The 24998-nt window shown below is 42.6% G+C and overlaps 1 protein-coding gene across 10 annotated transcripts in view; it reads left to right on the top strand.

Annotated features, from left to right (window-relative positions):
• Window positions 1-8642: 8642 nt before the first annotated feature.
• Window positions 8643-24998, top strand: part of otofa (otoferlin a) — a 137172-nt gene continuing 120816 nt past the window's right edge. For all 10 annotated transcript variants that reach the window (XM_049589225.1, XM_049589224.1, XM_049589219.1 and 7 more), the window contains exons 1-2: window positions 8643-8980; window positions 19401-19459. In XM_049589225.1, the coding sequence (XP_049445182.1) occupies window positions 8899-8980; window positions 19401-19459 (141 nt within the window). In that variant the 5' untranslated portion in view covers window positions 8643-8898. The remainder of the gene's footprint in view (window positions 8981-19400; window positions 19460-24998) is intronic.

Here is a 24998-nt window from a genome sequence, read left to right as displayed (position 1 = left end):
ACACCGGCCCTCCCCTCCTCCTCCTCCTCCTCAGATGGGACTGCTGCTTTTCACCGTGAACTCTGCGCTTCTTTGTGTCAGCAGAAAAACTTTCAAAAAATGAATAATTACAATCACATCCAGACGGGTTTGATTTGAAAGAGATGACACAATGTGGAGTGGGCTTTAAAAAGCATTTAAACTTTTAAACAGAACACTTTCCAAGTATTTAGAAACCTACAGGTTGTCATAATTTTAATTTATTCTATGCATTTATATTCTCCAGCTGCCTATGAACGTGCCTGCAGGCTGCTGCAGGGTGTCTTTGACTTGTTGATCAAATAAAATAAAACTGATAAATGTCTCCCTCTTCAGGGTACACCACTGATTTCACCCAAAAGTTGAAGGTCTGGTAGCAGGTGGAGGGAGGGAAAAAAGACTGCAGGGTGTAAGCCACTGATTAGTGCCAGAATAATTCAGAGCTGAGGTTTTGTACATGCTGTCCACTACTGCTTTTCATTTACAAACCACACCTTCTCCTCCAGATTTCCTTTAATGTTTACAAGTGTTTTTCTTCTTAAATCTATAAGAACGTTGTTGTTATGGTTTGTATAGTTTCTTATCCAAAAAAAACCCTTCAGTTCCACCTGTCCTCTTCTGTTCCAGTCTCATTCTTGCAGACCTGGACCTCTTTAGGATCAGACGTTTCCATGACACCATCTCTCTCCAGGTGTAAGAAGACAGGACTGTGAGCCAAGACTCTGATGAATGATCTAATCTGCGTGTGCACGATTACATGCATTTTCCAGAGAGGTCACTTTAACCACTAGATGGAGCAACACGTCATATTTTTATATATAGTAAAGCCTGTGTGCAATAAAGGGGAGATTTGATTAGAGCTGATGTTTTCCAGTAGTAGCAGCAGTGGAGCTGAAGTTTCATCTGACATGCTCTCTGTGTGTCTGTGTGGAGTTAAGATCACTGAGTGTGACTACTACAGTCAGTGTGTCTATTACATGATGTAGTTTTATAACAGAGTTCGGGGGCAGAGACCACACCCTCACCTACACCTGATCCATTACCTCCTCACGCTCTCAACTCCCCGGTTTTCTTCCATGTTCCCACCTTCAGCCAACACTCATCACATGCATCCATCTATCTGTCCATGACCTGCATTTTTCCCTCATTCCTTCACCCCTCTACCCATATCGGTCATCATCACCTCATGTCTTCATCCCTCATCTTTTATCAATTCTTCCATCACCGGTCATCACTCAACCCTCATTCATTCACCTATCACCCCTCATCCTGTCATCCCTTGACCCTCATCCACCCACCCCTCACCCTTCATCTCCATCCTTTTATCCATCAACCCTCATCCCTTTATCTCTCACTCTTCATCCCCATCCCTTCACCCCTCAACACTCATCTACTTATCCGTCATCCTTCACCCCTCAGCCTCTTATCCCTCACCCTTCATCACCTCATCCTTTCATTCCTGTACCCTTATCCCCTTATCTTTTACTCTTCAACACCATCTCTTCATCCCTCACCTCTCATCTGTTCCTCCATCACCCATCATCCCTTCATCACTCAACCCTTTCATTTATCTATCACCCCTCATCCCTTCATCCCTCTGCCCTCATCCATCCATCCCTCACCTTTCATCCCCATCCTTTCATCCCTCAACACTCATCCCTCACCCTTCATCCCCTCATTTCTTCATCCTTCGACTCTCACCCCTTGTCCCTTGATCCTTATCAATTCATCCATTCATCCATTCACCCCTCACCCTTCATTCCCCCATCCTTTCATTCCACAATACTCATCCATTTGTCACTCACTCTTCATCCCCTCATCCTTTCATCCCCCAATACTCATCCCTCACCCTTCACCCCCTCATCCTTTCATCCGTCAACACTCATCCCTCACCCTTCATCCCCTCATTCTGTCATCCCATCAGCACTCATCTACTTATCCCTCACCCTTCATCTCCTCATTCATTCATCCTTCAAAACTCATCCACTCATCCCTCATCCCTTCATCCTTTCATCTCTCTATCTACATCCATTTATCTTTCAACTTTCATCCCCTCATCCTTTCATCCCTCTACCCTCATCCATTTATCTCTCACTAATCATCCTCTTATTCCCTCACCCTTCATCCCTTGACTCCCACTCTTTATCCCTTCATCACCTCATCCATTTATCCCTCACCCCTCATTCCTTCATGCCTTTACCCTCATTCACTCACCCCACACCCTTCATCCCTTGACCCTCATCAATCTATCCCTCACCTTTCATCCCCTCATTATTTCACCCATCCATTCATTAGCCTTCATCCCCCATCCCTCAACCCTCATCCCTTCATCCCGCACCCTCCATACCCTGATCCCTTAATCCCAAATCTCCTCAACCCTTATCCCCCATCCCTTCATTCCTCCACCCTCATCCATTCACCCCTCTCTCCCCATCCCCTCATCTCTCCTCCCCTCAACCCTCACCCTTCATCCATCCTCCCTTAGCTGTCATTTCCCCATGCCTTCATCCCTTAACCCTTAACCCTCATCGTTTCATCCCCAATCTCCTCAACCTTTATCCCCCCCTCCATCCCTACATTCCTCTGGCCCTCATCAATTCATCCCTTGACCCTCACCCCCTCATCCTTCTACTCAAACCTTTGGTGTGGTCTCTGTTAATGAATTTGTCTTTGTACGACTCTTAAAACAGATCACACATTACATAGATATTGAATATGAGGTTCTGCTCCTGTTAATGATAAATACTAGTAATGGTACATGGTTTTAAATCCACTTTAATTCTGTAAAGTAGTCTTAATTAAATGCAGTAAAACTTTAAATTAAAACATCTAGGAAGCACTACTTCTTCATTTTTATCCCTGGTACTTTTCCTGCAGTTACTACCACACTAAAGTCTGAGGATTTGCTGCCTCATTAATCACCTCTGCTGCACATTTTGAATGTGAGAGCTCTTCGTGTTTCCCACAGATCATCTGGACTCTGCTGTAAAACCTCTTGACCTTTTTGTTATAACAGCACATATTCCACTGGAGCAGCAGCAGTGTGACAGATGGATAATGACTGAATCTATGCTCCTTTAAGGGTGTCTTCATAGCTCAGAGGTTCATCTATCAGTAACATTCTCATTCATAGTGAAAGAACTGGAATAAATATGCTGCTGTAATGAATCTATCTGTCAAGTCAAGGTCGGTGCCTGTGTGGGCTCATCAAGAGACATCAAGCAACAGATTCACTTGTCTTGATGGTTTAACTGCAGACCAACATCTCCCTCTGTTGGCCACAGCCTTCACCAACACTGGGAAGACATTTCAACCATCTCTTATTTATGAATGAATTCATGATTGGCGAAAAGTCAGAGTTATGGCTTAAATATAACAGCCAGGTTTTAATCACACAGCAGCCGCTCTGTAAAATAAAGTACTGCGGACAACTCAGACTCCTCAGGCTGTTTTTCTGTATTTGTTACTCAAAAAAAGGGGCCAGAATAGCCACAAAATCAATACATGTGTCACTGGTCACCTCCGTGGCCCCCAAGGGCCAGTAAAGTAATTGCAGTTTGTCTTTTTTATGTTACCTCTGCCCTAAAAACCATAACATCATAAACTCATTACTGGGGCTGACTGAGTCTCTGGAAGCCCCTCTCTCTGTCTCTCTTTCTCTCTCACACACACACACACACACACACACACACACACACACACACACACACACACTCACACTCACACACACACACACACACATATATGCACACACACACACACACACACACACACACACACATGCACACACACCACTGCAGTGTCTTGCAATAGTGCATGAGTCAGCACAAAACAGAGTACAATTTTAAACTAAAAAAAACTTATCAAAGCAGATAATTGTCTCTTTCACTCACTCCCTGCAAACCTGCAATTGTGCACACACTGTCACTCACACACACACACACACACACACACACACACACACACGCTTCAGCCACCTCGGTATAGTGTATACAAGGTGTCACATCTTGTTACACGCATGCCTGGGGTTATTTATGTCAGGATCTGCCATAGCTCTCTCGAGTGAGGTGACAGGAAGCTTGTGATGAAATAATCCGTCTCTTCTGATATACTGTATCCAACTGTACTGCATGTGAAGCTGAGCTTATATGAACAGAGTGTTCCAGTTCTATCAACAGTTTTACATTTCTCTGTCAGGCAAAGGCGTGGTCGACATCTACCCATGTTTAAGACACAAGTTATACTTCTTTTTAAACAAATATGCAGACTGTCGCGTCCCCTGGCACTGCTCCTTTGGGGTGTCTCATAGACAGAGATGATGAATTACTGAGCTAGCTATCACATTTCGCCACTGTTTTTATGTTTTCCTTATTTTCTGGGAGAGTCGAGAGAAAGAAAAACACCTAATTAGCTGTCGCAGAGGCAGTAACTAAAAATAGGGTGGTTCGGCAAACAGAAACTACAAGCTCTGAGGGAAAACTGGTCCTCAGTTGCCAGTTTATTAGGTACATTCATTCATTTACAGTAACCGCTTATCCTATTGGGGGTCGCCAGGGGGCTGGAGCCTATCCCCGTTGTCACTGGGCAAGAGGCAGGGTACACCCTGGACAGGTCACCTATCACAGGGCTGACACATAGAGACAGACAACCATTCATGCTCACATTCACACCTAAGGACAATTTAGAGTCACCAGTTAAGCTGCATGTCTTTGGAGTGTGGGAGGAAGCCGGAGTACCTGGAGAAAGCCCACGCTAACGCAGGGAGAACATGCAATTTCCACACAGAAGGGCTCCCCCACCCCAGATGCTAGACACCACAGTGACTCAGTTGCTGAATACACGTGTCAGACTGCACTATTTTGTCACACAATATATGTATTTTTGTGTGAGCAGATGATTTGAGTCCTATCTGACAGGCAGATCTATATCTGGGCAGGACCAATACGCTGCTGTTGGCCTGATTGTGTCCCTGTGCCTGCTGGGAAACATCACAGAGCTGTCAGAGGGGTCCCTATGAGTGCAGCTGTGGTACTCCTAAGAGAGGCATTTCTGAATAAACTCCCACCACAGATTAGTTTGTTACTTGTTAGATGCAATGAGGCAACATTCAATACTGAAGGTCACAGAGGAAGGCTGCACACTGCAGGCTGCAAAATAAATAGTTTATTTCTCTTTTCTTTCTACAAGATCTTCCTCAGCGACAGTCAATATTACCTGTTTCAAAAAGGCTTGGCCATGTGTTGTCAAACACAAAGCGCTTCCCACAGATGATGCCAAAAACTGCCCATGTAATAGTGCTCTGGAAGGGTGCTGGTAACATCTGGTGAAGCCACTGAATTATTCTCCATCTTCCTTCTGGCAGGTGCCTGGACTCTGTTTTGAAAACTCTTGGCACAGCTGCCTACCTGCTGGTCGCTCTTTGTCACAGATATGAGGGCTACAGCCAGCGGGTAAAATGTGGTTTCTGTTGAGCAGAGAGACAGACCACTGCCCAGTGTCGGACAGGGACCAACTGGCAAAGCTCATTTGACCCCTGAACTTAAGTCATCCATAGTAAGGGGGTTGCCTGGCTACTGTATTTTACTCAGCATCTGTCCAACAGAATAAGATTTAATCCTATGATACAGTAAGTTTTAGAAAGCTATCTTAAGGTCATGGTTAAATTCTAGATCTTTATGGCAGTGTTAAAGGAGACATACCATGGAGAATTACAAGCACTACAAGCACTAAATGGTTGAAACCATTCATTTTATATTTATTAACATATTTGAATCCCTCTTCTACAAAAAGATGAAAATTACAGACTGTAACTCAATAGACTAATCTATCCTTTGTGACTATACTGAAAAATATCTGATTATATTGAGGAATCTTATTAAAAGCCCCAAGAGACCCGCAGAACTATTGGCAATTTCCGCTTACATTACTGTTTGTAAGAGGCTGTAGCAGACTGAGCTATGAAACTAGAGTGAAGGTAGGATAGATCATATGAAACTAAAAGACTAACCATGTCATGCTAACTTTTTGGGAAGGGTAAATAATGCTCCAAAGATAGGATCATTTTGGCAGGGGAAAAACTGGCATGGCCATTTTTACAGGGGTCCCTTGAAACTCTTACCTCAAGATATCTGAATATAAATGGGTTCAGTGGGTGCCCATGAGTCTTCCCTTTATACACATACTTAATGCAAATCCCATTCAGTTTTGGACACAAACCATGCAGCGTTTTGTATGCAGATGGCAAAAGAAGAATAAATATATTCATACTGTCTTGACCTTTTCTCTTCTCTGCTGGTTTGGGGCGAATCTCAACAAAATGCACAGAGTAGCATTGTGAAAATGAGTAGCAAGAACTTGGGAGTTCAGCAGAGTATGTTATCTGTCCTGTTTCATGAACAGAAAGGCTAAAGCCATCCTTTCTGACAGCTCCCACCCCTCATTCTCCAAGTTCCAGTTTTTGCCTTCTGGTTCTCGGCTCAGATCTGAGCAGCAGCAAGATAAGTCCCCCCATGGAGTCCAAACGCTGGAGGAGGTGGTGATGGCTGATGACTATAAGGCTGATGGCTGAAGAGGCGAATGAGGCTGATGAACCCGAGAAGACTAGGCAGTGATGGGGAGGTGGATGGCAGCAGCAAGATAAATCCCCTCATGGAGTCCAGACGCTGGTGGAGGTGGAGATGGATGATGACTTTGAGGCTGATGGCTGATGAGGCGCATGAGGCTGATGAATTCGAGGAGACTAGGCAGTGATGGGGAGGTGGACGGTGCACATGGCTGAAGAAATATATTTAAAACAGAAAGTGGTAAGATAAGAGGTCAGTGGTATGTCTCTGTGCTATTGGTTGGTTGTGAATCAGCTGAAGAACAGCTGATGACTCAACTGACAGTTAGAGATAGAGAGTGAGCAGGCGTGCAAGGATTGAATGACAGGGTGAGAAAGAAAAGTTACAGCCTAAGCATGAAAAGTATTGTCTTCCACACTGAACTTACATTAGAGCTTCATTTGAATATTTCTGCACACTGAGGTCCCCATACAGTCTTAGAAATGCATAAACTGGGGACAATCAGAGTGAGAGCTGAGCCTGTGGATTTCATTAGCCTAGTTTTATTCATGTGTGATGATGTTAGTCCCCATAGAAGCCATTTCACTGTAGTGAGACCATTTCGAGACATCACTATATTAAATGATCTATTGTGACCTTTAGTATAATCACAGTCTCATAAAACTTTACAGCCACGCACCAGAGACCTTGGGCATTCAGATGCATATGGCTTTATGGTGACAACAAGGGTGTTTATTAACAGTTTCCAAAACAGAATGGGTCGCCATCCTATTGCCAAAAAATGCAGTTCTTACAGAAATTTCCAAATGTCAAACGTTTTTGACACCAGTCCACAGCATGATTTTTTCTTTGGCATCCCCCAAGGTCTTGGTGTCTTGATGTGACCATTTTTATCAATTCACAACTACTAAAAAAAAAGCTTAAATTTAGCACCAAATCTGCTGACAAATGGTATTAACCCCCAAATTGCTGCAGCAATTTATGAGCCATAATTGAGCATTATACAAGGCTACCTGGATACGAAGTGGGTATGGACCTAAAATGGGAATCTTATCTGGGGCCCACTTGGGTAAACCCACCCATGTGGGCAATTGGCATAGGGCCAATGTGGAACTTGTAGACAATCCCATATACAGTAGGGCCCATATTTCTATCCGATTACGCATCCACTTAATCACCACATGGTTGGGGTTAATCTAGTAAACCCCACATAGGTTATGCTAGGACTAGGGCTACCTGGGTACAAAGTGGGCATGGGTCCAAAATGGGCATCTTATCTGGGGCCTGCTTGGGTAAACCCACTGATGTGGCAGTGGGCAATGGGCATCGGACCAATGTGGAACCTGTGGACAATCTCATATAGGGCCCATATTTCTGTCCATTTACGACCCGTATGGGCCCCACATACAAATTTATGTAGGCTGGGCCGTTAGTAACTCACTTTAAAGCAAAGACAGCACCTAAAAATAAAAGCTCTGTGTCAGAAATTCACTGTACTTAATAATAATAATAGTAATAAAGTGTGTTTTTTTTACAAACTTGGCACATTTACGAGTCACTTGTGGTCCATTCAGTATGGACCCACGACCCACTTTGAGACCAGGACCCACCAGTTGGAAACCACTGTTCTATGCCCTTAAAGTCTCTAAACTTTCAAAGTTTGAATAAACACCTAAAATAGATTTGTGACTAGAAAAGCTTGCCACACAGCGCTGAGCTGCATCTCAAATCAATCTTCAGGTACCCAGATTTCAGATGATGTATGCCACTTCTATGTTGCTTATACTTTTGATGCCCTGCCCCATCTAAAAACACACAAAAAGGGTCTCTTCAGTGGCCATGCAGTCTGCAGAGGAGATAAAGAATATAAATATGTTAAAGGTATACAGCAGGATCATGGCTTTAAAAGATTTTTTCTCCCTGGAAAAAAGGAAGTAGTGAATGTCCCTCAAATGGCTGGATTGATCTTTTACAATTAGAGCATCCACCATCCCCTCACTGAGGCTGAAACACACCCCCCGCCCTTCCTGCGCGACGAGCAGAGTAAAACCAAGTGCCAGCTCGGAGATGCGCGACAGACCCAACAGCCACGGAGCACGGAGCGAGAGGAAATGTTAACTGGAGCTTATAATTAATTCACTATTACATGAAAAAACCCACAAATAATTTTACATGCTGCCCGTATGGAAAACGATCTTTGTGTCCAGCCACAAGAAGAGGCTCACTTGAAGACCATTGAACACAGATTGCACCAAAGCCGCTCAAGTTTGATCTGTGTCGGAGTAATTTTTACTCCCTGCCTGACCAGTGTGGACCAATGATGGCTCTAGTGGTTCACCTGAAGACGGTCGCTCACCTCCGCGGGAAAGGTGACAGGATCGCCAAAGTTACATTCAGAGGTAGGATAAGGTGTGTGTGTTGCAGCCTGTGTGTTGTGAAACTGAATCACCCAGTGTGTAGTGGCCGGATTTGATTCACGTTAGACGATGTGATGGGAGATGATCAGCGGTCCCGGGTGCGTAAAAAGTTGGGGGAACCCTACCGGAGACGCGCTGTTCCCATGCGCCTTTGACCCAAAGATGGAAACTGGACTAATATCATTAATATAAAAGGCAGAAAAAGAGTCTACAATACAATTTAAAAATCCAACCCTACTCTAATGGGAGTTTTGCACTTGTTATATAAGCGTTTGGTACATTCCCTCATATTCATATCATGGATACATATGCTCCAATGCCTTCTCATATCTGTGCAGAAACAAACCATTTTGTTAACCAGTTATCCAGTCTTTTCAAGCTGTCAGGACATGTGCTTCTCTTAGCCTGAATATGAATAATTACTATGAATTATTCATCATAACCTCAAAAAGAAAAAGCACTGTGTACATCCCTGCAACTATAGTGACACTGCAGTGATTCCTTATCACTGATTTCCCTTGATGGGTCATTTTACTCATGAAGCAATAAGAGGCCAGTAGGTTGCAATTTATTGAGCTGGTGGCATTGATTATCTGAGGAGGTGCCAGAGGTGGAGGTCTTCTTTATCATATGTTCAGGCTAAGTGCCAATCCTATAGTTCTTTGGTGTTTTATAGCTCCTGAGGGGTCATTATCCTAACACCTTCCTGTTCAGAGGAAAGAGGGATCACCGAAGGATTGGAGGGACATTTGGAGGGAGTTCAGGGGATTTATTCATCGACATGAGAGAGAGAAAAGGAGACAGGAAGAGAGAGGTGTGTGTGTGTTTCAGCACCCTGGACAGCGATCAGTCCGCTCTCTGACAGATGACAGGTGTTCATTCCCAGCTGATCTCTGATTAGACTCCTGCTGTCAGCATCAGTATTGTGTAGGATGATACAGGACCGCCACCCCCTTCCTCCTCTCTCCACTGCTCTGTGAGTGTGTGTGCATGAGTGTGTGCGCACCGGAGAGAGGATGGCTTTCAGTTTTGAGCTCTGCGCTGCAGTGAATTCACCAGGGTCTTGATTTTACATGAACCGTGTCATCCAAGTCAAGGATTAGATTGGCTGCTCCTCGCCCCCCATGGACCAACTGTCGGCACAGTAGCTGCAGCTCATCTGTTTGCTAAATTGTTAGTCTAAGAAACAATGTGTGTGTGTGTACCTTTTTAATACTCCACTTTCTGCCGTACAGTACAGTCACTTATTCACTATATTTCAAAAGAAAAAGTGCATATGCAATCTTCTGTCTAGTTGCAGGACAGGTGACACATGCAAACAATTAAAAGAGAAAGAGAAAAGGGTTCCCCCACTTCGTAAGCTCCGATAGAGCAAACCTTAGTGTAAAGGTAATCAGAATCAGAAATATTTTATCGATCCCTGGGGGGAAATTGTGGTACTTTACTGTCACTCTGATGTATAGTATAGAGAATTATAAGAGAGAAGAAATAAAAAGGATGAAACAAAGAGTGTAAAAATCCATAAAAAAATATGTGCATTATTCTACAATGTACAAATATACACCGATCAGCCAAAACATAAAAACCACTGACAGGTGAAGTGAATAACTTTGATTATTTTGTTCCAGTGCATTGTTCTGCTGAGAAACCTTTGGTTCTGGCTTTCATGTGGATACCACCTGACATGTTCCAGCCACTCAAACACCGTTGCAGACCAAGTACCCCCCCTCATGGCAACAGTACTCCCCAATGGCAGTGGCCCTCCAGCAGGATAATGCACCATGCTACACTGCAACCACCACTCATGAATGGCCCAAGGAATGTGACAAAAACCTCAAAGGGTCAACCTGGCCTCCAAATTCCCCAGATCCCAATCTGAATGAGCATCTGTGGCATGTGCCATTAACCCACCTCACAACCCACTGGACTAAATGAATCTGCCGCCAACGCACTAGTGCCAGACACCGCAGGACACTCCCTGAGATCCTGTGTCCATGCCTCGATAGGTCAGAGCCAAGTCCGATCCAAGGAAGCCCCACCTTGAGCAGATTGGGATCTGGGAAATTTAGAAGCCAGGTCAACACCTTGAGCTTTTTGTCACGCTCCACGGGCCATATCTAAACCGTTTTTGTAGTGTGGCATGCTGCTTTTTTCTGCTTGGGGGCCACTGCCATTGGGGAGTACTGGTGCCATGAGGGGGGATACTTGGTCTGCAACAGTGTTTGAGTGGGTGGAACATGTCAGGTGGTATCCACATGAATGCCAGAACCAAAGGCTTCCCAGCAGAACAATCTACTGGAACAAAAATAATCTATCTATCTATCTATCTATCTATCTATCCACTGTATCCACAGAATCTGAAAATCACTCTGAGTTACTGTTGTTTACAAACTAAAGAAATGAGAGATAATTTTTGTTTAGTTTTTACTGAATATTTGAAGGCAAACTGTAAAACCATATCACTTATTTTGTTGCAATTCTATTTACTTAAGTTAACTTTTTTTCCCCAATAATTTGTCATATTGTCAGGAATTTTGTTGTCGCAAAAATACTCTGAAAGTGAAATTTCTACTCAGGTCACAGAATTTGGTGTAACTGGTGATTTTGGCCACAGGGGGATAGCAGAAACAAGCTGTAAACACAACGCTGACACCTGTTAAGTAGATACAGCGAGCTAGTTAGCAAACAGCCGCTTGTCTGCACATCCAGCAGTTACAGAGCAACGTTTTAATTTATTTAGGGTCGTGGTGTCTGGTGAATGTAAGTCACACTCTCTTAGCTCTGTTTTTGTAGCAGTTCCTGAGGGAAATATGTGGCTCTGCCGCTGCTAAATACTCCAGTATATTCACGAGCTAGCTAGCTAGCTAGCTAACGTTAGCCGCTAATAACGTCTCATTTTCGTTGGTGCCTAGCTAACCAACTTGCTACATCCGGGTAACGCGTAACGTTACAGCTAATTAACCGGTGATATTTGAAAGACCCGGAAGGCGGTACGCTGTTCAGACGGTGTTTTAAAGTTAACTAAAGACTCCCCAAACCCACAGACTGTAAAAATAACTAGCTGGATGAAAATAACGTTACATTCCGTATTATTAAAAAAAGATTTCATCCGTTTCGCTAAGTTTCATACCCAGGTAACCTTAGCTAGCTGGCGTCCATCTTTGTTTTGATGAGGAAACTAGAGGCGCAACTTAGGAAACGGGTTAAAAACATGTTTAATCATTCAGCAGACGGAATATTGGTCAAGACAAGTCTTTGGGATTGTGCAAAGAGCTTCGGGACAGTGGTAAGTTAAGAGTTTTTAAACGACCTTATTGGTTTTACAACTTAATTAAGAAACACTGATGAGTAATTTACCCCAGTGTGTGCTAACTAAACATGAGAGGCACAAACTGGGGCTAAGTTAGTACTGAGCAGGTGGTGTTCAGTGGATTTTTAGTGCTTTTAAATCACTTCATCTGACTATGAAACATAGATCCTTATTGTCTCATTATGTAATTTTATATAACTATACACATACATTTATTTCTCTGTTGTGCATCCCTAGCTGGGGCCTTTCTCCTAAACTCTGCATAGTTCTTATAAATATTCCTCCAGACATAATTGAATTGCTTCATTTTATTGTTACCTCAAGGCATTGTCTTTTCTCTGGCCAAATAATAGCCTCTTAAGTCTTTCCATGTATGCAAATTAGGAGCTCTTTGTTTCATGTTGGCCTGACTGTGTTACATCATGTTTCAAGTCATTTTGAAAGGGTTTCCTCATTTGGCAAGAGATTTAGTAAAACTTTGTTTTGGTAGGCATGAGATTTAGTTTAAAAAAAAGGTAAGAAGGAAATCACTTCACCTGAGTGGTCAGATGTAAAGTTTGTGTTATTCATTATGATATTTGTGGGTCATTAGATAACAGAGAGCAGAGAACGACAGGAAAGGTGGGCGAGTGAGAGCAGTGCAACAGGGATCAAACCCATCGTACACTGAATCACCACAGCGCAGCGCCCACCATATGATGAGTTTGGTTTTAAAAAATAATGCTTTTGATTATTTGCTAAGTATTTTGCCACTCACTAGAAAAATGTGTTATTTTCCAGTTAAAGGGCTGAAAGAGGCTGATGTCTCCCTCAGCAATTACTTTGCCACAGATTGAAATAATTGTAAATGGGAAAATTTATTACCCTTTTAACATCCTGAAAACAAACTGTTTATCTCGTTCTTCTCCATATCTTTTCTCTCCCCGAATTGCAAGTGATGTCAGCCATTTATTAAAGACATAATCATTTGTATTTTTATTATTGCCCCAAATCCAGAGTTGATACATGTCATGTGGCAATTCTTCTCGCACTTAAAGTGTTTGCGTCATTCTTGCTGCATCCCCAGTCCCCAGTGCAGTCCCCCAGTTTGATTGCTGTCGGTTTTTGAGTCATGCTTTTCCTTGCAGACTCTCAGTAGTACTTTCTGAGTGCTTTCAGCTAAAACAACTTCCTGTCTGGAGAGGAAGAGGTCTGCCAGGAAGCCCCAGCCCCTCCTAAGCATATCAAACAGCGTATGACCCCTATGGAGGCTGGTGGGGAGATGCTATGTCTGGCAGGGAAAGAGACCTAAACACACATAATCTAGCATCAGACATCTTCGATATTTTGAGAAAATAAAATCCATAAATCAGGGAATTGATTGCTTTCAAGGTGTAATATATAAAAAGCAATAAAGAAGACTCTTGAGTTCCCTGTCCAGTCAGGCTTCAAGTAGTTCATTATTATCTACCATGGGCAATGAAGTCTTCTTCAAAGGGGAGGCATCAAAACTTAATTGATTTCATGACAAGTCTTTGATGAATCCTCGCTGTTATCTGTAGCTCTTGGCTTTATCATAGAGTGGCACTCCAGCTCTTGTTGCTCATAGGCTGGGCCTCTGCACAGTAGCCTGCAGTATTACACACACACACTGTACATGAGCGTTAACGTTAAATTAAAGCATTATTTCCGCTTAAAAGATATAATCCACACTACAGCTTTCTTCTTTTAGCCTAACTCTCTTCTACAGTCTGTCGTCTACCACTTGTCAAACAACCTGACATCCACGCTGCTGCTTGAACAGTTTGTTACCATTTTACCTCTAAATCTTCGTTAATTTCTTGGCTTAAACAGAGCTTTATTGAATTCACTTTATCCTGCACACATCAGTGAAGTTCCTTTGCTTCCCCGCAGCACTCTAAAACTCTTTCTTTATGTCCTCTGCCGGAGCCGACATTTACTGTGTGTTTAGTGTGAATTGCGATAGCTATTTAGGGTATACATCACCCCTTGCTCGGCTCGTAAATTGGTCAGGAAATAAGGCAAAATAAAATCCCAGTATGGCATAACAAAGATGAGCTGCTCGGAGACATACAGGGAGCCTCTGATTACATCCTAAACATTAAGGCAGATTAATAAAATGCTTTCCACTTTTCTTTTCTACACTGCTCTGTTTTCTTTGACTATATAGATCTGTGTAAAGGGGAAGAGAAGCTTGAGTCTTTCACAGTGTCTCTATCTTTGTGTTTTCACCTCCGTCTGTCTGCTCGAAAATGAGAATGTCATCTCCATCCCTTTTCTTTCTTCCACCACAGGTCGGTTCTTTCAGTGCCACTCTGTTTTGTTTCTCACTGTTTCCACCGAGGCCAAAAGGCCCCCTGATTAGCAGAATGTTGTTTTAGTTTGGTGTGGAGCACCTTACATAAGCTTCACATGATCTACTTCTCCAAACCCACGTCTCAGTTAGATGAAAACAGTGGTACGACAGCGATGCCTGTGTTTTGAATAATGTAGGTGGAGTATTGTCTCCTTCCCTCTCTTACATTTAAGTGGTGTTTATTCTCTAAAAAATCATCTCAAGGGATGTTTACTTCATAAGGTTGTAGAGAGTGGGGAGTGATTGGGAAAAAAGAGATGATAAAACTGGTGATTATGAGCTAGAGTAAAAATGGGCAAGTTGTATTGGTAAAATGATACTGATTAGTTTGTGTGACGCATAATAATATCAGTACCATAATACCATAATATCAGTTTTGTTTTCACATGTTTACGTGTCTTTCTCTTTCTAAACTGAGAGGTTGTTCGCTCTGTGGATGTATGCATAAATTATTTCAGCACAAATAATAATAATGATGCATCAGAGCAAGGCAGGATCTATTTATTTCTATTCAAATCTATATTTATAGCCAAACAGACAGGGGCTGTAATGTAGGTCCCTGTGCATGTGTGTATAAATGCAGTGCATATATACGCATGAATTTGTCTGTACTCTTCAGCTGCACACATGCACCCAAACAAATATCAACGCCCACACAACGCCTTAGATACACAAAGCAAACTACCGCAACAAAGCAGAATACACTCAGCAGTGCAGCACCATTCATGAGCCACACAAAGCTACCAGGTGATCTCAGGCTGTAGCACGCATGAGTGAGTCAGGTTACTGTACGGAGAATGGCTCCCTGCACTGTGTATAACCTTAAATACACACTGCACCAGTGCATTATTGTTTTCATGTTAATTTAATCACATGGAAATGCTTTACTCTCAGCAAAAGTCTCATTTCTTTTATGTTTCTGTGCCGGTGAAGTCTTTTTCTCTCAGTTTATTTTTCTTCTGTCGCATAATGAGTCATATTGTAGCCATGCATTTCATTTCTGTCTCCTGTGGCTCCACACAGCCGGTCTCATTCGTGTGTTTATCAGGTACTTAAGACCTTAATTTGTCTTTTCATTGGTGTATACTGTGACAGAGGTAAACAGATTTGAGACAGTAATGTTGATAAATGTATCTCAGGAAATCAATCCTTTACGTTGGTAGAAGCACCAAAACTAGGGCTGGGTGATATGGCCTAAAAAACAACAACAAATCCGATTCACGATTTAAATCGATTTTTTTTTTTTTTTTCCCCTCCTAGTTAAAAAAAAAATATTTGCGGCCTGGTAGCACATACCTGGGGTCCAAAACTTTCAGCATGTGAATAAACCCCGGCTTTTCCACGGGAGCCTATGGGCACCATATCTCTTGCAATATACATGGCGACTGCATCTGTGATCGCTTTCCACTGGACCCCTTTCTTATCATACGGCACTGTTTCCCCTACCATTATATTGGATCACAACAGAAGTCATTTAAGGTTACCTTTCCTATAGAACAGGTCCTTGTCCTTTTATTAAACAAACTAAATAGCCTTATTTTACAGGCTGAGCCTGATGTGTGTGGCATGAGTGTGTGTGTGTGTGTGTGTGTGTGTGTGTGTGTGTGTGGAGCTGTGTATGTGTGTAGTTGATGTAGGAGGTATGAGACGTTAGCGTGCTGGGTGCGGTGTGTGACGTCAGACGGATGCGCCCCAGGAAGAAAGTGAGGCATGTGCTATGTTGTTTACATCAATGGTAACACTTATTTATCTTATTTACACAACAGCATGTCATTTATGTCCCTACATGGTGCGCATCTAAAATCCTCCTCTGCTCTCTGTGTCACGCGCGGCGGAGTTCGGCCCTGTTGCGCACACACACACAGACACAGGTGAGCACACTAAAGCGCTGAAGAACTCGTTCCCTTTCTTGAGAACGAGTTCTTCAGTGCTCGCTGCCATGTTGTTTGTGTATCAAGTAGGGGTGTAACGATACATCGATCCACAACGATACATCGATTCATTGATTGACGATCCGATTATATCGATGCAAAATGAAAACATCGATCCATACCGTCATCTTAAAGATACACATTTATTTTGAAATTCACATAGCACGTCTGTGTCACCTTTTCGGGGCAAGCGCCCCTCCGCTCAAACAACAAACAGAGCTCAGAAATAAAATGGTGAAATCATATTCTAGTTGTTTTTGTGAGTTGATGTAAGTGATTGTGTTAGATGGACATATCGTGTCATATCGATCGCAGGCTCCTGAATCGAATCGAATCAAAATCGTATCGTGACAGACTTTGTGATATTGGCAAACATCGTATCGTCATCCAAACAAATCGATATAATATCGTATCGTGATGAACCTGATGATTTACACCCCTAGTATCAAGCGCGCAGGGGGGAGGGGTGAGCCCACTCTGAACTACGGGAGCCCAGCGTGGAGCGGCGGTGGCAGATTTTAAATAGAAACTTGATTTTCATTAAAACAAATCGGCCTAAACTACAAATTCGAATTAATCGATAAAATCAATTTATCGCCCAGCCCTAACCAAAACCCATTGTTATTTTTATTTTTAACATGACCGATTAAACATAGAAGACAAGTGGTTATCATACATACAGAACATAAGAGATGCAGTAGAAGACAAGACAAGTTAAGAACAGAAAAAAGAGACAGAAATCACAAGTACAACAGAAGTATAAAGTCCCATAAAATAGAAACCCTCAAATACTGTTCTCAAGTATAGTTTAAAGGAAGTTTGGTCAATTTCCTACCACTGCTATTGGACACATTTCAGTTTTTACCATGTGTGGATTATGTGACAGTGGGCCCCTGGGCACAGACATACAGAAAGCCCCACCACCTCCCCTACATAGGAGCAAAAACACGTAGATTTTATAGTTGTTTAGCCCCTTGTTGTTGTTGTTGTTGTTGTAAGACTCTTTGTAGTTGTTTTGCCTCTCTCTGTGGTTTTGTGTCTCTTTGTGATTGTTTTGCCCCTTTTCTTTAGTCTGAGTCGGTGGAAGTTCGCTGCAAAGATCGGCCTCTCATTGGGCGGCCGCTGAAGTCCCGCCCTACCACCTCCGGTTGCAGTTTTCAACATGTCTTTTACTAACTTTTGCGGTGTTTGATCTTGCGGGGATGTAGCCATTTTTCTGCCATGGTTTGCATCCTGTGGCCGATATTTTTGTGGCCGTGTTACACCAAAACCTGTTTCCCCCCGGCAATATTTTTGCAGGCGCACTGTTGCTGTGGCACCGCCAAGAACGATTGTGATTGGTTGAAAGAAATACAAGAGCCGGGGCGTTTTTTTCTCCAATCTTAAAGTGAGAGTTGGCCCAGCCGGGCCTTTCTTTTCTTGAGAAAGGTCTGGTGAGCGAGACTACTTTTCTTAGTCATTAAGTGTGTTTCCATTAAAGGTAGGATCTGGAGGATTTTCAAACAAAACAAAATATAGACATATACAAATGAAATCCTGCTTAATCATCACCTATGGGCTTCTACTCGTGTGGTGGTGACTCTGTTTGCAGAGCTCCTGCCCTTTAACTGTATTTTGATGTTTTTGTGAGCTCAGACCGCTTCTGGGCGGAGATTTCCCCAGCCAATGAGAGAGCGCAGGTGCCGTGCCTGAGTGTGTCCGAGCATGCACCAGCGCGAGCCTTGCCTGAACCTCTTCTGTGAAGCCTTCTTCCATACCTCCAGGCTCCGTACACCTGGGAGAGCTGAGCCTGATAGGAGGGGCCAAATTTGAATGTGTGTTTACAAACAGCAACTGGAAAATCCTCCAGACCCTACCTTTAACCCTAGAAATGTACAAAACCTAAATATCGCAATAAAAAACTGGTAATGAAAACACCTACATTTTGAAAAAAGCTCTCAAATATCGAGAAAAAGTGTTTACGCTCTCATGAGGTGGTTTTTCAGACGTGTCGATATAGAAGTATATCGCAAAAGTGGAATGGAAACACTTTTTTCGCAGATATACGTCACCGGACATGACATTGGTGAATTCCTCGTTCACGATCCTCTCCCAGAAATCCTTTATCCGTGGTCGCTGCCACACATAAGGACTTTGGCTTTGGAATACCACTCGCTCTCTTCATCTTTGGTTGTAGACTATTGCAACAGCAGCAGTGGCAACCGAGATGATTGTTCCAGCTCGCAAGAGATTTGGAATGTCCATCTTACTTCCGTAAACAAAGTGGAGTCTCACGGGACGAGATTTTACGAGAATTACGGCTCATACGCAAAACACCTTTTAATAGAAACACCTGCAAGTCACAATTGTACTTTGTCGAAACTTTAGAAATATTGCATTTATTTTGTGCAAAACTGTAATGGAAACACGACTATTGAGAGTCTCCTTGCATCTCTTTGTAGTTGTTTTGTGTCTCTTTGGGGTCATTTTAAGTCTCTTCCTCTCCAAAGGGCATTAATGGGTGAAGGCCAGGGGGGCCCCTCACACTTTGGGCCTGTGCCTGGTCGGCCTATTCAGTCCCTCATCCATGTTTTGTTTTTTTGTTTTTTGTTTTTTTTTTCTCACTAGTTTTGAATCCGGCAACATTTCTTTTATTACAGTTGGGACTGACAGCTTACCTGTGCCAGTCTCATACTGCAGGTAGATAAAAATAAATGCCAAGATTGATAGCTTTTGCTTGTGCTGTGTGTGCTGTCTCAAACTGAAGTGACAGTATGAATCATTTTTCTGTTTGTTCTAACCTCAAAATTTCTCCTCACCTTCCAGGTCTGCCTTTCTACAGCCGTGTGGCAGAGAACTGTGAGGAGGTGGCACACTTTAATGAGGTAAGTGTCTTCATTTTCTGTCATAGACTAACCCACCTCAATAATCACAGGTAAGCAATTATCTCTTAACTTAATAGAAACCACAGCCTTCCACTCTCCACAGCAGATAACAATACGGTGATATCAAAGGCTGCTGGTTTTGTTAATGAACCTGGTTGTCAGTAATTAGGAAACATAATGTCGGTGATGGAGTCAGTATTTGCTTTTAATGTATATGTAATTAGATTTAAATGAGTAATACAACTCAAACTTAGTTGTATGTATCGTTAGACATAATTGAATACAAGACATCTCGCCCTTACACAATTAATTCAACTGTTGTAAGTGGGATTTTACAATTTGATTGCTGTTGACTAAGCAGTTCCTTTGAATGGGGTTCGCAAAACAAATTTCCATCACATGTTTTTAGTTTTTAATTCAGTTCAGCTCAAGGTTTCAGTAAAGGTACATTACATGGAGAATAAAGAATGTCAGATGTGGATCATCAATGTCAAATCTAAGATTCCTCTTGAGAGAAACAGTATAATTGGTAGTATTATATTAGTTTGATATCTCCTCTGTTACATACCTGGCCTTGTGTCATTGAATATGATTTAATAGTATGATAGTGTAATAGTTTGATTCATAAGAAGCTTCTGTGGTTGGTGCACGTCCAACTTCAACTTTCTTAACTCCTGGCATGGTATACTACTTCCTGTGTTGGCAGAGTCATCCAATATTGATGTATTCCCAGTATACTTGACTGCACACAGGCAGGATAAACATAAGCCCCTTTTTCATAAAGTTCCAGGTAAATTACTGAGATAACCTTTCAGGCACTATAAGGGATTTTCACTGTTTACACATGCACTGCATTGAGGAGCATTTCCATGTTGTGCCTTTTTGCACATGCCATGGCAATATTGGTATAGGTGGGGCAAGGGACAGTACAGCAGATGTGATGCAACCCTGTTGGATGCTAATGGCCGTAAAACTCAACAGAAGAAGATGGGGCAAAGCCACATGTAGGTGTAAGCGGCAGAAGACGTCTATTAATATTCTCAGGAACATAGCGGGCGATGATGTTTCTGTGCATCGCCAGAAGAACTTGTATTGTCACAGAATCAAATACATCATCAGCGGAGTCCCGATTGGTTCGCTCACTCCATGTGAAAGCATCTTTCATCAGACAGACTGGATCTAACCCTTCACATTCTTGTCTCTGTAATGTTACTGCTTTCATTCTCAACGTGGCTTTATTGGCATTTTCCCTGAAATGTTTCTCGATATCAAGGTGGGAAATTGATACTAGTGATTTCCCTGAACATCGATCCCTGCTGAGATTCACGCTCAATCCCATGCAGGGAATGTTCCTGAATAATTCAGGGACAGACTGTGTGTGTGAAAGGGGCTATGCAGCGCGAACCAGTGAGCCAGCGAAGGATCATGTCTCATCACCTAATTAATGATCTACCTCAAAATCTTACTTATTCTTATTTACAAATGGCTGATGAAGTGTTTCCTAATGGCTCTCTCCTGTTCGCTGATAGCCTATCAGGGTCTGAGAGGTGAGGCAGAGGTAGAGGTCTCTACCCATGCATGACATTGAACACTTGCTCTGTACTTGCTCTGTTGTAATTAAACTAGACACTCTGCTGCTGTGGAGAGGTAGAGCTGGTCCCCTGAATAGCTCCTCTGCCAGAACTGGAAGTTCTTTTAACTCGAGAAAGAAAGTTTAATGGCAGTGAACACAGACCTGGAAAAAACCTTTCAGGACCTCAAGAATTTCACTGCAGCTCCTCTGGTGCTGGTTAGTCTCTCTCTTTTATGGCAGTTGTGGGATTCTGGGGAATGTTCCCAGTAGGATTCCTGCAGGCTTCTGATACACTGATAACTCGTTTCCACCAAATATCGTATGTTTCTTGAACTAGTTCTGTTCGGGATTATTGGAACCTTGGTGCTGTCTAGTGAACAAACCTGCGTTGTTGCCAGTTTCATTGAGTGTAATCAAGGATGTGTCATCAGTGAAGGGTGTTGCACAATGATCAAGGGAAATAAACAGTAGTAGCAGGATGACAGAACATATCATTAACCTGCAAGCTTTTCTTCTGTCATTACAGATACTTGTTTTTATCCAAAATACAACCATGGACCAGCTATCAGGTCATTAAGTTCCCAATCTTTTTAATGTACCCTCTTTGGCATATTTTACAGGCAAGTACCCTCTGATGAGTACAAAACATTTTTGGTAGAAAAGAATACCCACATTAAGAGGAACAATACAGCACTGTGTCATCACTGTCTGATTTACTGAACAACAATCTCACAACTGACAAAGACTGCAATGTCACATTTCAAGTGAGAATCCATCACAAGAATCATGGCAAACCAGTTTTTTGTCATCATGCAAAAACCCTAAGGCGGCATTGTTGTTGCATGAACTGTGCCTTTTTGATAAGCTGCACTTATAGATTAGATTAGTGATGAAATCATTTTAGAAATTCTGCATGACTGATCCCCCCCTGCAGTACTCCAAAGTACCCCTTTGTATACACAAACTCTCTTCTTTAGAAACACTGCTACACCCACTTATGTCGTCATGGTTTGAGCTTCAGGTCAAGGAAAGCCTCTACTTTTTGGCTCCAGCTGGAAACAAACATTTTCTAGGTTCTGAACCAATTTATTTTTGGTCAGAGTGCTCTGAGCGTTACAAAATTAAGTGCGTGACCCTAAACAGAAGCTGCTCCATGTTGGTGGAGAGGGGATATGAGAGACTGGCATTATGATGGATTTAAATGCAAAGAGTCAAATAAGGGAGCAGAGGGGGGATATAAGAAAGCGATGAGGGTTGAGGGATCAAGACAGAAGTGCTGGAGGAATTCCTCACCGAGTGAAAGCGAAAGAGACAGACCGGAGGTAGGGGATAAAGTCAGGGAATGAAATAAGAAAAACAAAAGAAAGAAGGCCTCAAACACATAGTACCTTCCTTGGGGAGTTTCCTCCCCGCTCTCTCTGAGCTACTTGCTTTTACAGAGAAAAACATTTTTCCTTTGATGGGCTCACAGGCAGAGGACTGCTTCCTTTGCTGATAACTAGGGCTTTTGTTTTCAGTCTAATCAGGAAAATGGCTAAATGACTGCGCATTCGGTAACTTGCACAGCAGCACACACACATTCATAATCCCTGCGGAAATAATGTTGTTTTTGTGGCGTCATGGGTGAAATATGAGAGAAAAGTAGACAAAAGGGAGAGGTGTGTCAGAAATATATACAGTATAATGGTGCATTATATTATTCCTGAAGCTTGACTACAGTAACTGGTACAGAACGGAGTAGCTGCCACTGATATGCGATCTCTTGTGACAGCTTCACCCGATGCTCTCGTTGCGGACCTGTAGTGCTCGGGAGGTCGTTAGCATCACTCAGCATCAATAAAAACATCCAAGCTTCCCTTGGGACGACTTGTGCTGCCAGTAGTTCCTGAGTCTGTGTGTGTATATGTATGCCCAGTTGTGTTACATGCGGCTGGTGCCCAAGAGTACATGTAGTGTTTTTCCAGCCACCCCCACCCCACAAACTCAGTTCCTCATCTGACATCTTCATCCTCAGCACTTGAACATTTGCATGGCTCAGTAAGCTCAGTCCAGCCCCTGGAGTTGAGGGCCATTAGCATAGAGTTGTGTGTCTTGTTGCTTCATGCATGGACTAGCAGGGCGCCTTTGAACTAGTATGCGGATAGACTGGATGGGGAATCTCTATTCATTATTCATTCCATGGTGGGACGCGGCTTTTAGCTGCAGTACACCAGGGCTTCCCCCTCACTAGTTAGACATAACTGGAGCAAAGAACAGAAAGCCCTGCAAGCACTATATGTGACCACAGGGTTCATTCAGTTTGGACTAGTGGATATAGCTTCTGTACATGTGTGTGTCCATATTGGACTGAATTGGACTAAGAATGTGGGTTTGTTTAGTTTACAAACAAGATGTCAAGATATTTGAACTATTCAGACAAGGAAAGGGGAATTATTATGCAAACATAATGAGCGCAGGAATATTCCTTCTCCACTAGCCTCCAGCTGCGACATCTCTCGGCACTGCACTAAGTGTACAGTCTGACTTTTTAATGAGAGTCTTGTGATTATGCTATGCTAAATTCTGAATCCCATGACTTTTTCCACAGCTTTTTTAGGCCATTGTGTACTCACCGTTTACAGCTCTGTCTAATACAAATTGCATTGCTATACCACTAATGTGCCATTCAATGTCAATTCCGTTATTTATTGCGGAGGAAATATTGCTAAATGAGTACTGCATCAATTTAGCATTACACCACACTGTTGAGGTCACAATGGACAGCTTAAAAAATCAATGCAGCACAACCAGATATACCGTCTGTTTTTTTTTTTTAATCCTTGTTCTTCTGTGTCAAAACCTACATTACCCACAGTGCAACTTTATTACCAACAGTACAGATTTGAGTGTGGGTGCTAGCCCCAAGAAGTGATGAGGAGCGGCTCACAAAAGTCAGGTAAACACAGCCCCAGATACTTTTTTTTTCCCATTTTCAAACCTTGAAGTCTTCAGTCCCACCTGACATCACTTAAAGCAATTTATCATACTTCACACAGCTCCCTGTGGAGCCACAAGAGGCTTTATATAACCTTGTAACATATGCAGAAGTACTCCTGGGAGGACTACCGCCTACTCCCCAGACTGTCAAGTTAGAAAATGTTCATTGAATGTGTCAACAAAATGTTAACTGACGATCTTATTCACTGCCTAAAATATTCGCTCCTGCAATTAGGGATCAGATCAGATGTAGTCGGTATCAGAATTTAGTCGGTTGAACTTTTTAACACACGCACTCACCTGTGCCAGCAGGATGTCCTCTTATAAGGCTGAACGAGAGAGATGCTTTTGGGCACATAGGAAATCATGAGAAGCCTGTGTGTGTCAGTTTGCGTACACGCTCATGCATGAAAGAATTACTGTGTGAGTGTGTGTGTTCTTGAGTGGAGATGAGTTGGAACTTTAAATACTCAGGAAATAAATGTTATTTGTTAAAGGCATACTTTGCTGATTTTTAACCAGCTTTGTATCATAACAGTGTGGGTGGTATGTGTAAATGAACTGTGGTAAACTTGCTTCCATCTTACCAGCGCCCAATTCTCTTTGCTCCTCTCCCAGTAAACTTTAAAGATTAAGTAATGCTCAATTTTGACTAGTTGACTAGTTAGTTAGTTAGTTAGGAACATCCCTACCAAGACAGTATTTGCTTGTAGCATCCAAAGCATTGATTCAACGTTGTTATGTTATGTTAAAGCACTCACAGCTCTTGTTTAAAGCCCAGTTCAGACCAAAGATTTATACCGAGACGAGTTGAAACAGGCATCTACTTGCTATCCGCTGTTAGGCAATGCTCTAAAAACCTGGCAGTTCACACCAATGCAACTAGATGAGACGGTATGTCATCTCCATGCAACAACTCTCTGTACTTTTGTTCTGATTTCCAGCTTTTCAGGCTTATTTTGTGGCTGAATATAAATCGGAACTTCTCAA

The sequence above is a fragment of the Epinephelus fuscoguttatus genome, linkage group LG11 (genome assembly GCF_011397635.1).
Source record: "Epinephelus fuscoguttatus linkage group LG11, E.fuscoguttatus.final_Chr_v1".
Lineage (NCBI taxonomy): Eukaryota > Metazoa > Chordata > Actinopteri > Perciformes > Serranidae > Epinephelus > Epinephelus fuscoguttatus.
The sequence above is the reverse complement of the archived record's forward strand: the minus strand, read 5'-3'. Positions and strand labels throughout refer to the sequence as shown.